The sequence below is a fragment of the Heterocephalus glaber genome, unplaced genomic scaffold (genome assembly GCF_053883595.1).
Source record: "Heterocephalus glaber isolate CG9 unplaced genomic scaffold, H.glaber_assembly_v1.0 deba00001504, whole genome shotgun sequence".
NCBI classification, from domain to species: domain Eukaryota; kingdom Metazoa; phylum Chordata; class Mammalia; order Rodentia; family Bathyergidae; genus Heterocephalus; species Heterocephalus glaber.
Window position 1 is genome coordinate 44,776,168 of NW_028258324.1, and position 13,530 is coordinate 44,789,697.

The 13,530-nt window shown below is 36.8% G+C and overlaps 1 protein-coding gene across 5 annotated transcripts in view; it reads right to left on the bottom strand.

Moving 5' to 3' along the window:
• The window catches only part of Golim4 (golgi integral membrane protein 4), an 82,132-nt gene that overhangs the window by 27,820 nt on the left and 40,782 nt on the right, over window positions 1-13,530 (bottom strand). For 3 of the 5 annotated variants that reach the window (XM_013071460.3, XM_004834556.4, XM_021253911.2), the window contains 6 exons: window positions 9,905-9,979; window positions 8,615-8,664; window positions 6,724-6,777; window positions 4,989-5,139; window positions 1,133-1,215; window positions 568-651 (listed from right to left, as the gene is read on the bottom strand). In XM_013071460.3, coding sequence (XP_012926914.1) covers window positions 568-651; window positions 1,133-1,215; window positions 4,989-5,139; window positions 6,724-6,777; window positions 8,615-8,664; window positions 9,905-9,979 — 497 coding nt within the window. The remainder of the gene's footprint in view (window positions 1-567; window positions 652-1,132; window positions 1,216-4,988; window positions 5,140-6,723; window positions 6,778-8,614; window positions 8,665-9,904; window positions 9,980-13,530) is intronic. The other 2 variants (XM_004834560.4, XM_004834558.4) reach the window with 1 other exon arrangement.

Below are 13,530 nucleotides of genomic sequence, written 5' to 3' on the forward strand. Positions count from 1 at the left end.
TACTGAGGACCTGCCTTGTGTCAGGGGCTGCTCTAGGCTGTAAACAAATGGAGATTATGACTCTAGTTTTTCCTTCTCTATTGAATCTTCTACTTTTCTGCAATTTGACCAAAACCAGCCACATAAACCTAGTCCCAAAAGAACTGGTATAAGTTTGAATGTTGCAAATGAGGAACGGATATAAGAAAAAAAGTGACAATGATTTATTTAGGTAGCCAGCGTCATAGAGTACTGTAGATCTCATACCAAGAGTTGACACAGATCAGATATTTGTAGAATATTATGTAATAGGAGAATTTCTTGATTTAAATAAGTATTAGACTACTGCATATAGGGGACTGTAGAAGTAGAAACAGTCAAATGCACCATACAATCAGTGCAGAAATAATCAAACGTTTAATATTCTCTTGGATGAATTTGAAAAGCATGCACTGGTTTTAGAATTAGCATAGCTCTTTCTTAAGAAATTCACCAAGGATTGGCTTGTAAGAGACTACATGCATAAAAGAATTTGGAAGTATTAGGCAGACTTTTAAAAGAGCTGACAGAGGCTGCTACCCTTCTAACCTGTGCAGCAGCTAGTGCACTCTTGTGGTCTTCCAAAGTCACTACAAGTTGTTCATGCTCGGAGAGTAAATTCTTATGCTGTTGCTATACAAAAAAGAATTTTACATGTTGAGCTTTACATCATAATGCTAATTCTTTGCTATGAGCTATCTAAACGTTACTTGCTTATTTGTTGCTGTTAACTTTGAAATTACTGGAGAGGGAAGACTAAGATTTATGTAGAAGTCCAAAAATCTAAAATATGCTACACAAATATAACCATTTACAATGAAATCAAAACCAAACAAACAAATCTTTCATTATTAATAAACCTTTGGAGATATAAATATTGTTAAAATACAACCACCTACCCAAAGAATAATATCGGTATTAGTGAAAACATTTAGATTTTCAGACTACATTTTGTATCTCACAATGCTGAAATGGTAAAAATATCAGCTATGCTCCACTTATACAAAGCCCATAGTAACAGTCTGGTTTTGTAAAGCAGGTCAAGTGACTTTCAGTCATTCTACAGAGTAAAGCAGGTACACACCGAAGAACCACACGTCTGATAGCACTTTACCTTGACATCTTGCAGTTGTGTGTGTATGTCTTGGTGTGCTTTCCTCAGCTGTCTATTCTCTTCTCTCAAATTGTATACAGTTTCTATTTTAGAAAAAGAAAAATCACACATAAAGCCTTGAAATTCACAGGCCTTTGATTCTATTAGTTTCACATCTGAAGTATCATATAATTTATTTTATGATTTGTTCTGCACTTTCACAGTATATTACAAATCAACAAAAACTACCTTACATTGCCAAATAGCATGGATTCAGCTAGACATCTTAATACAATCTGGCTCAGGAGTTTAAATACTTTTAAGCAAGCTATTCATTGTAGATGGAAGTCAAGGATTTTTAATTAATCATGAGTTAAATATGAAGTCTTTCTGGCAATAAGCCTTTAGAAATAAAATTAACAGGCTTCAGCTTTGAGTCTCTTCACAAATTAAAAATAAAATCATCAGGAAATATGCTCTATTTCTCATAACATGAATAATTTTCACAGCCTCTAAAAGGCACTTCAATTACAAAGGCAACTCAAGACATAAGAGACAAAAAATCCTACTTATCTGTTTAAAAAAACTCTAATTTTTTCTTTCTTCTACTGAGTTCGTGATTAACCCAAATTCAACTTCAAACAGGCACAAGACAGTTTCTTTCTGAGCTACAATGTGAGACTGTAGCAGTCAGTGAAGTTCTAAAGTCTGCCCTTCCAAACCTTACTATTCAAGGAAAATCTCCCTAAAGATGTTGACCCAATTTTCTTATTTTCTTGGTAATTTTCTGTCATTCATTATATCTGGAGACTGGATATTATGAACCGACAGCTACTGGCCACAGCTACACCATACACATTTTTTTACTTTCTTTCTTTTTTTTTTTTTTGGTACCGGGGATCAAACTCGGGTCCTTCCGCTTGCGAAGCAGGCGGCAGAACCACTGAGCTAGATCCCCGGCCCCAATACACATTTTTTTGCTGGCCCCTGCCATGTTGGCCTATACAGTGTTTTCCATATTTGAATAGTTGTCTCCACTTAAAAATAAAGAAATAGGTCTAATACCAGGAAATATTAGGCCAATTCTCGTGTGAGAACAATCTGCAGAAGTTGAGTGATAATGGGTTGACCACACAATTCATTTTCCAATGGGAGACTCTTCTGAGAATGAAAGGAGGTGCTATCAATAATTTGTCTGTGATAACAAGTACAAACCTGGACTGTACCAGGAAAACTGTCCCTAAGTGACAGTCACCCCCTCAAGACAAGGCTTTAACACTCCACTCAGCATTCGAAGAAAGCGACAATCATTATCTCTCATCAGACTTTATGGGGATTTTTCTTCCCTTATAATTCCTTCTTGACTCCTGGATACTGGACTCATGATTGGGTTTAGGGGAGAGATCAAGAACAAGGTAGAGGGCCGGGGATTTAGCTCAGTGGTTCCGCTGCCTACCTCGCAAGCGCAAGGTCCCAAGTTCGATCCTCAGTACCAAAAAAAAAAAAGAACAAGGTAGAGAATGTAGCAGTGATTGACTATACAGCTACATAAAAATAATGGATTTTCTCAAAGATAAAAACAGGACATCACTGGCAATCCAAGATAACCTTTAGTGTGCCAGTATGTGGACATGGCTTCAATCTTACACACACACACACACACACACCACAAACTGCTAGTTTTTAAAGGAATTGCAGATTATACCCTTAAAGGCAGTGGTCTTGTGTCTTTCCTGATTTCATTTGTTCAGTGATGCTAAACATCATGCCTACCTTAAAAGTTGTTATGAAAATTAAATAAGATCATCCACACAAAGAGCTTCACCTGGTACTGACACAAGGTACACATTTGTTAAGTGACAGCTATTATAATGATGACAATGAAGAACAATCATCTAAGTTTAAACATTATCCCCTCACCTCCCCAGGAATTCTGAATTCTGACCTTGTATCAGATTCAACTACCAGCTTGGACTATACACTTTTATTAGCCACCTCTGGCCTGAACTGATCAGATAATACTTTACCTTAACCATCCTAAGCTTTTTAAAGAGTCATAATCAAACAAAAGTGCTGATGTGCAAACTGCTCAAGAAAGTGTCAAAGGCACTATCCATAATTCATTGTTTCAGGTTTCTTTGTAAAATTACTTCTAAAATTGGTACCAAAAACATTGTTGTCTTTCTCTCCCTTCTAAGCCATTGATACATTCTCTTTCTTATGACTAGACTCCTAACATATACTGTATTTCCCCTTTCACCTTGGGTGCCAGGAAGTTCAGAATAGATATGGTTTGACCATTTACTACTCAGAACTCACATACATGTGTCCTCTTTTTCATGATTCTGATTTCTTCTATGTACAAGTTGTTAATTTTTTATTATACATGAATCTTTTTTTTTGAAAGAAAAGTAATAAACAGAGTAGACATAGGAAAACTTATTTTTCAGTGCTATTGCTAAATTTAAATGAATGTACTGAAATATATAACGTTCTTAAAGTAGGCCATCATAGATCAAGTACCTTAGAAAATCTCATTCTTTAATGAATCTACCTACTATCTGTATAATTTAATGAATTACTCAATCAGTAAATGAACCTGATCAGCTTAGCAAATGCTGAACAGTGTATCCAAAACCCAGTGTCTCTTCCCTCTTCGCACAAAGTTGTAGCTTCCTCAGACATCAGTATTCTCTGGTTTTCTCTTTCTTTATACCTGTGAGGACTTCCAGTATTTACTCCTTCTTACTTTTTTGTTTTGTTACGCCCAAGACCCCCTTACCACCTGCCTGTCTCCAACGAGCTAAGGGCCCGACATATCCACCTCTCTTGGATATCATCTGTTGACACTTGGCCCAACTCTATCAAAACCACCTTAAGCCTTTTTAGGATTGCCTCAGTGACTGTCTAATTCCTATATGCCTTTTTGTTATTACTTATTTTTGGAAATACTTATAGACAAAACCTTGCAAAAACAGCATAAGTACTCTGCACCTTGTTTCCCTCCATGATGACATCTCACTAATGTAACTCACAATCCACAGAAACTGTTTACCATTATACCAAGGGCTAGATGATAGATCATATCTGGATTTCACCATTGCTTTTGCACCTGCCATGTACCTTTAAAACTTATTCTCACAATTTTAACTTATTTAGGACATACGTATTTCATTGGAGAATGCACTGGTTTCTTTTTATAAAACTCTTATGTACTCAATGAAGTGGTGCATTTTTTTCCATATTGCTGTGAAAATTCCTGATGCTGATACTGATGACAGTTATTGCACTATACACCAATAACTATTCTAGATGCTTTACATAAATTATTCAATCTTCACATCAATCCTATGAGGTTGATACTTTTCATGATTATCCCAATTTTACAGATAAGGACAATGAAGCTCGTGGTGATTATATAACTTGCCCATTGTCACATAACTAGTAATTCAAGCCAAGAGTCACAGCAGTCTGAATAGGGAGCCTGAGCTTTTTGCAGCTCCTATTAGCAAGCAACAGAAATCTCTCTGCAACCTTGGGGATGTTTAGAAATGTGTGAAGCAATTTCTAGTCATAGCAATAACTGAGGAACACTCAAGGCCTTTAGTGTGCAGGGAATCAGAGACACTAAATGTCTCATAACACACAGTAAGAGAAAAACTGTCTTGCCCAACATGGCCATATGTACCACTGAGATAGAAGAGGACACAATAAGTTGGTCTCTTCTGCTTCCCTAAATAAAACTGAAGAGATAAAAATAGACTATAGGATACATGTAACAAGATTTACACAAATAAATGAAAAGTATATTGTTTTATTGAAACAAATTATTAATTAAACAAACAAATTACTAATGCCTAATAAGATTTTCAAATACCTTTTAGCTTAGAAAGTTCTTGTTCTTTTTCTTGCTGAAGCTGCAAGTATTTCTGCTTGTGGTCATTGAATGTTCTACTGAAGTCTTCCCCTTGTTGGCGATGTTCCTCTTCCAAGTCACTGTGTTGTTTCTTCAACTCCTCATGTTGACTCTGCAATATAAAAACTTGAGCAGAGTTATATATTCTCTGAAGTATACAAGACCGTTTCTTGACAGCATGGCCTTTATCTTGCAAGAAAGTAAGAATGAACGAAAAGGTAGTGTTCATTTTCCCCAGACTGCTCTCCATTTGCAAAGCTTCCTTCCATTTCTATGTTTCAAATGAATATGGAAATAGTTTTCCCCTTTATTTTTTCTTTCCGCTGATACCAGGGATCGAACTCAGAACCTTGTGCTTGCTAAGCAGGCATGGTGCCACTGAGCTAAATCCCTGGCCCCTTCCCCCTTCCCCTTTATTTTTAATATTGATGCTAAAAATAAGAAGTTAACATGAAAGATGAAAAAAGAGGTGATTTGGGGAAATTCCCAGACACTGGATACTGTGGAAACAAGGTAAAGCTAATGCCAAAACTGTCTTCCACAGGCATTATGGAATTTCTCTTTCAGCCTGATACTTTCCCATCAACCCACAGTGGTCCCTTGGTATTCGCAAGGGATTGACTCCAGGACACCCTTCAGATACGCAAATCTGCAGATGCTCAACCCTCTTAAAGTCGTAATATTTTTATTTAACATCTGCATATTTAAAAACATCTCTAGATTGTTTATAATATCTAATACAATGTAATGTTGTATAAATTGTTGTATTATATTATTAATGAAACAATGACAAGAAAAAAAAACTAAGTTCAGTACAGTTGCCCCCTTTTCACCAATTATTTTAGAAATACAGAGGTTAGTTAAATATACAGTGGATACAGAAAGACAACTGTATGATTTTCCTTTTTAGGTTTTCAGCTTCTAACCTGACTCTAATCACAATTTAGCCAAACTCTACAGTCTCCAAATCTGAAGGTAAAAAGATGGTCTGCTTTAAGTCATGGACTGCATTCTTGATTGTTAAAAAGGTTCTGGTTTCAACTGAAGGCCTGTGCCCTACTGATACAGGGAAAAGGGGAAACGCCACACCAAAAGTTGCGGGACTCGGCGGGGTGGGCGCAGTGGGATGACTTGCATGCTATGCGGACTGGCCTGCTGCTCATCTCTTCTAATTTGACAGAAAAAATAACTTGCTCTCTTTTTTATTTTTGGTTTTCTTGGCACACAATAATAAGTTTTACTCAAGGATTAAGGAAGGAGAATCTTTAAATAACAAACTGCATTTTTGTGGTAGGTAAAAATACATTTATTAAATATTGGTAACACAAAGGAAGCACTTTAACAGTTTCATAGCTTCTCATCTGTCTAAGGTAAAGAAAATGCCCATGGAAAATTACTATGAGAAACTAAAGAAACAAACAAAAAAACTTTAAAAATAAAAAAGAACAATTAAAAAATTAGATAAAAGAAGAGCCAGGGATGTAAGAAAATGGGTAATAATATTAAGTATGCTCTCTGTAAATGGGTAATAAACATATTGAGGCATTACAACTATCTGTAGTTTTTAGCCAATACATAATAACATAGCAAAATCAACTTTCTGTAAATGTTCTTCAATTACTTTAAAAATTATCAGTCAGTTCAAATATTAGCTAAACCTTTATTTCATTCATAAAGAACAATTTAAATTACTCACTTTTAACATCTGATGTTGGACATTCAGTGCACTGTATCTGCTATTGGAGTCTTGCTGTAAATTGAAAAAAAAAGTCAACAAAAGAAAACTAATCTAGTTCTCTTTCTAAAGACAGCTTCAAATTCCTAATGAAAGATTTTCATTTATTTCATTCATGTAATCTAAAATAAATTCTAGGCCTGAACCAGGGTATCTCCAAGGCCATCTCTTTATTTAATAGCAGAAATGAAGTTTCAATATTCTCATAGGTTTGCCACATTTCACTAATGAAAATGCAGGACATGGAATCATAAAATAATAAGTTGGCAGGGCCCTTAGATATAACTCAGTTCTTCTTCTTGTATTTTAAGGAACTCAGGCTCAGACACAGGGAGGAACCCAGAAACACACACTCACCACACATGGCTAGTACATTGTGCTGGTGCTCCAGGTAAGGAGAAGGGATACATCAGCTAGGACCAGGCCTCACAGATGTAGCATGACTTAAGGGAGGGAAGAAAAAAGGTGCTTTCTTCCCTCAACTCCAGTGGGCAAGAAGTTCCCCACGAGACTGATTTATAGAGACGCTGAGAAGGGGTAAAGCGCATGTTCAGGGCGAGCACTTTATTAAGCAGCAGAGACAGGACTGGACCCTGAGCCCATGGACTCCATGTACTAAATCTGTATCTCTGTAGTCCACTGCAGCACCTGCACAAGTAGACCTCACACATTCCCACAGCCTTGGGCACCGGTAACCATCAATACACAGAGGACACCTGCAATGTTCCCTCTCCTGTTGCCATGTTGATTTACTTTTGTATAATACATCTCCTGTTTTCCTCTGTCCCATCAACAAAAGTACACACTCATAAACTTTTTTCATATTTTCACAACTTCTAAAATGAACTATATTTTTATCATTTTGTTTTACCTCCTTACTACTTTAATTTATAAGGAAATTACATCACCAAATATACAACAGAATAGACAGTTTTGGTTGGAGCTTTTATCTTTTTTTTTCTTTTTCAAAATGGACTATATGCTTTTAGTTTTTATCATTAACGAAGTTTATTCATTTAATTTAGATATACATAATGATCACAATCATCATATGGAATATATCGTTCTGATATATAATATATAATCTGATATATTAGTATTATAATGATATATTCTGATATATGCTATATTGTTATTATTACATTCTGATTATTTTTTTCCCATTCCCTTTCTCTCCTTTCTACCCCCTCCCCCTTCTTATTTACAAGACCTTTGTTTCCATTTATCTTTCTTTTTCTTTTCCTTTCCTACCTTTCACTCTCCCTCCTCCTCTGTGCACTTTCCCATTTTCAGAGCTAAAAAAGCTGACAATCTCCCAGCCAAGTCAAGAAACTGACTTTTCCCAGTTTTAGTACCCCTGAACCCCAATGTTTTATTTAATTAATGCTACACATTTTTCTTAGAAGAATGACTTGATTTTCTCCAGTTAATTTGGACTTTAAACATATTTTCAAATGCCAATTATCATTCCTTCATTCATTCTACAAGTGTTTCTAAATGCCAACTCTAGGCCAGATCCTGTGTTAAGACGCTATGTTTGCTAAGGGAAACAGAAGTATTGCATCCCATGGAAAAGAGAGACTACAAATGAATAAATGGGTGAATAAAAATAATTTTCTTTTTCCTGTTAATCACTGATACTATTCCCAATTTACTATTATCATCAGTAATGTTATAAGTAAAGGTAGGTTTTTAAAGAACAATTTTAAGGCCTTTTCTGTAGGAAAAATAGGTATGTCACTCCTAGAATCCTAGTGATCAACAAAGTAAAAGATTTTACAGTTAAATTCCCCTCTCCTTCAAGTTCGATAAAAAGAAATTAAGAAATTATCAGGAAGAGAAAAAACCTTACCCTTCCTTTATTCAGTGTTTCTTGTGCTTCTAACTTGTAAACAAGGAAATCTAGAGAAAGCAGAATGGAGACAACAGAAGGTAAGTTAATTCACTGTGGAATTTTTAAACATTTAGAAGAATAAAGAAAAATTTTATTCAGACTTGCAAAACATATTTTCAGCTTAAATTAATCTACTTGGTGATTTGTATAGTTTATTTTGCTTCTCAATGCTTTATAAAGAGTTGAAGAAAATATTATGTCATCCTCTTTTTTACCTTATAGCTGTAAATCCTGCATCAACAAAATCCGTGATATAACCAACTAATTGAAAGTACATTTAGAGTATCACTATGACTGATTGTTTCAAACTGAAGAGGAAAAAAATGGAGCACATCTTAAGGGTGATTTACCGTTCCCCAACAGACAGCACACCAAACTCCTTCAGGGCCTGAAAAGAGAAACTTAGCCATCCAAGCTATCTGCAAAACTTTATTAGCCACTAGATGGCTCTGTAAAATCACTCTGCGTTTGAACACAAGGAAAATTCCAATCCTCTCAAAGCACTTTAATTCTGTTAACTTTCATTCCTCACACAGGCACAGTCTGGGCATCCTAACCATATTGACCCCCTTTCTCACCCTTCTCCTACTCAAGCAAGCAATTCAGACAACATCTCACTTAAATTTCAAGATTTACAACAAAACATGGATAAATAAAAGCAAAAATGCAGATAACTTCAAATCATAAGTTGGTGAAAGTCTGCATTTTTAAAAAAATGTTTTACATAAATCAATAGCACTGCCTTATCCCTTCCTCCAATAATTCAAACTGAATCAACTGGTTGTACCATTAAAAGCTCTTAAGAGATTAAAACCAGTATTTAATTAAAAATATATGAAATAGTGTGACCAATTCCTTATAAATGTGTGTCTGTGTGTGTATTATAAGTGCCACATTCTGAACAGTGCACGTTGTTCTCACATCTGTGGATAGAATTTCCAGGTATTGGTTAATATACCTATGTATATTCAGATTAAAAGTTATTATTTTTGAAATAGTATGTATGACCTATGTATGGACCACCTCAAGCTGGCACAAACATGGTGAAAGAATCTAAATGAAATCTCTAGTAGGAATTATTGCACAACATCTAATATATTTCTTGACATCTCTTTTTCTGTTCACCTATAATATTGGCTTCAAATTGGTATGAGAAATAGCTTAGCAAAAAGAAATCATAAATCAAGTACATGATGTTTCAAAGAAGAGTGTGTGAAAACCAGATCACAAATTACATTATTTACTTACCTTCCTTTGCTTTCTTATGCTCAAGTCTTTCCTTTTGTAAAGATTTCTCTAATCTTGATCTGTGTTCATACACAACTGGAAAAAGAAGAGTTAAAGTTTGTCTTCAAAGAATTAGAAATTCTAAATTCAAATTAACATCAATTTTCAAAACAGGAAGAAAGCAGTGTAGGGCTCTTTCTTATTCAATTAAGCAAATGTATTTAAAAGTTCCACATTCTGGGTAATGAATAAACATCTTAATAGGTATAATTCTGGGCTGACTCCCAGATAGTCTCCCCTTTTCTAGATCAAACACTCTGATATACTGGCCTCCTTTGCCAGTGACTTTTCCTTCTCTTGCCTCTTTAATGCAAGTGTCTCTGTGAAGTTCCTTTTCTCTATTCTGTACAGCAGTTACCCCCATGACTGTATTGCAAGCCCTCACCTCGCTGGTGGGCTAGAGAAGAGTATTTCCACTTAGCCCATAAGTTCTGTAGAGTCAGAGGGATCAGCATCTGAATTAAGGCTGCTTGGAACAATAAGTGAAGAACCTCAGCACCACACCACTGGGATGAAAGACAAGTGTGTTCCCACCCTGCCCTGTCAAACCAAGTAAGTGAGAGATGTAGAGAAGTGAGGAAAAAGGGACTCTCCAAAGAACTTATAAAAGTGCCCACAAAAGAATGAGTCAAGTTCACCATCTCCTATTGTCAAACCAATGGCAAACCAAGATCAATTCTCTAAGACCTTCCTGAAGTCCCTTCTCTCTCCTGAAGAGCCCAAGAGTTCTTGGTGAGCCAGGGAGGAAGTTAGAAATGTAGCAGGGAACCAGGAAAAGAAGCCTGTAACAGGTCTCTTCCCCACTCAGACTTCACCTCTGCAGCAAGCAGAACCTGCAAGAGACAGAACTCTTACCTCTGAATGAGTAAAATATGTCTATTACATCGAACTAGACCAGACATCATAAGTGCCAAACTGACTCTGTTTATAAGTTATTACAAGCTTTTGAAAAGCTATCGAAAAGCATTTTGTTTCTTTAAAATCTGAGAGAAGCCAGAGAAGTAACCAAGTCTGTTTCAAGTGTCATCCAGAAAACTAGGCTACACAATGTGGTTTGAACAGGCAATGAGGGGAGAGGATAAATTAAATTCCTGATCTACCCTTTGAATCCTGTTTGTTCAGCATTATGTCAAGTGTGATCTCATTCCCTGGCAAGCTAAGCCAAACCTGTTGCCCTGTCTTTTACCAGACACAAGCTCCCCATGGCTGAGTACAAGTTCATCATCAATCAAAGCAGCTCACATACAATACACAGAATGGCCCCAGCACTACCAGCTACCCAGAGTTGTCATGGTGCCCTGTGACTTGCCTCACCCAGCCTGCTACACCCCTTTGCTGCTGAAAGGGTTCCCTGCCTCTCTTCCTCCTCTTTTCCAGGTAACTAGCAACTGTTGTCCTCTTTCCATTATAGCCATCATCTTCTGTGTCCTCTACTTTCTCTACATACTGCATCTCTCATCTAGTCATTCTATATACACCTTCCATTTTCAAGGGTCCATGTGCTACTCACGGACCCTAATCCCTACTCACTCCCCTGCTAACATCTCTGTTCACAACCCTTGAAATGTCTGTGACTACCCAAAATGGCAGGGTATAGTCCCCTGATGGCATGGTTGCCCCAATCTCATTTTTTCCTTGTCCTCAGTTAGTCACTGGAATAAGTCTTTTCCCACTCCCCTCCTTGGCCATAGTGTTTATTCTAGTCACATGATGATCCTTTCCCCTGGACTATTTTGTAAATGAGTTAAATGCAACTCCGGATTTGTGCAGCTCCTAATTGGACAACGGTGTGAAACTGGACTAAATGTAGTTATGTTTCAAAATGCTAGGTTTTAAGCCCACTGCTTATTTAAGCCAAGAGATTTCTTGGATTGATATTAATAGCCCCATCATGAATGATTTTTTGGAGTAAGGCAATAAAAGGATAACAATTACCACTACAGAAGTTCACTAATCCAAAATGCAAACTCAGCCTTTGAGAATTTCAGTCAGGGGTGGGAGATACATAGAGAAAGAGACAAATCAGAACATTTTCATGATATAACTGAGGCAAGAACAGGGTCCTTAAGTGGGAAAGAAAACAATTCTATGCTCCTGGACACTTCTGTCCAGTGTTACAGAACTTGAAGTGCATCCTGGACAGAAGTATTCAGGAACATAAGACATGCCAGTACAAAGGGAACCTGGCTGTACTCGCTGCTGGGTATATTACAGACTGGACTTCAGCAAGCATGTGCAACACTTTCCAGGAAAGAAGTAAGGATAGTCAAGATCCTCTTGAAACAGAGCTGGAGAAGCAGCAATGGGTTCCAACTCTGGTGGTCTCCTGAATGGACCATTAGGGAGAAACAAGCCCAGTGTAGCAATAACAATAAGAATTTTTAAGAAGCATATATGGGGGGACAGATGCTCACCACTGTCCTCATCACATCAAGCTCTAAACAGTACACAGTATTATGGATGGTAAAGTATAGGGAGAAAATCTGAATCTAAAAGTACAATCTTGTGTTCGCTTCGGCAGCACATATACTAAAAGTACAATCTTGTGAAAATTATACTTAATATAACACAGTAATAATCATGATAGTCTCACTGTTGTGAGTGTTATATGGTACAAGATAATTGGGTGGTGATTATTTTTGGCCAAGCAAGGAGAAAATTCATCAGCACAGTATCATCTTCATTAAGAGGGGAAAGTCCCTTAGATTAAACCATATAGAGAAGGAGTTTGGAAAATCTACATAAGAAAAATGATGTGGGAAGGTGGAAGATGGTATTTTATTCTTTATTCTCTCCCCTGGGATTAAGTCAGAAAGACCAATGGCTGGTCAGAAGTTCCATTTATTAAGGTGAATCATATAATTGCCTTTTCCAGTCTTATACTCAGTGAGAATTTACACCTTTAAACTATTCATATCAGTGTGTGTGGAGAGCCAGGAGATCTAAAATACATTGTAATGAACTTTTGTAACTTAGATAAAACCTGTGGAACACACATATAATGCAAACATATTTGTTGGTTATGGTTAAAATTCAAAGACACCGGGAAATCTGAGGCATGTGGATGAACACACAGAATGGAACCACTAATTGCAAGCTTTATGGCCAGACTAATGTACTTTTGCAGATATGGTAGAAAAAAAGATGTGGCAAACAGGAATAAAGGATGTTATTTAGAAGCCACGGGGAGACGAAGGGCATAATATTGGGCTGCAACAACCCATCCCATACTTTCCTACTAAAAATTTGTACTTTAGCATAATAGTAGCCAGCTGTGCATTCCAGTAGCCTGCACCTGGGGGATATAGGAAGCAATCTTTGTGTTTACCCACTTGGTGTCATGAATGGCAAGTTGTGTGCATGTGTCCAGGTGTCAGACCGGGATTTTTAGCCACATAATGCTTCATCTAACAAGTTTTGTGTATGTTTACCTGAGCTTCACAAGGAGTAAAATATATGCACACATCACTCTTCTGTTATGAAAATGTGTATTTTATCATAAGGGAATGTGGGTGTGATTCACAGTAGCTGCACCTGGGGAAGAGATATAAACCCATCTGTGCCACTTGGCAGATGAACAGCAAGTT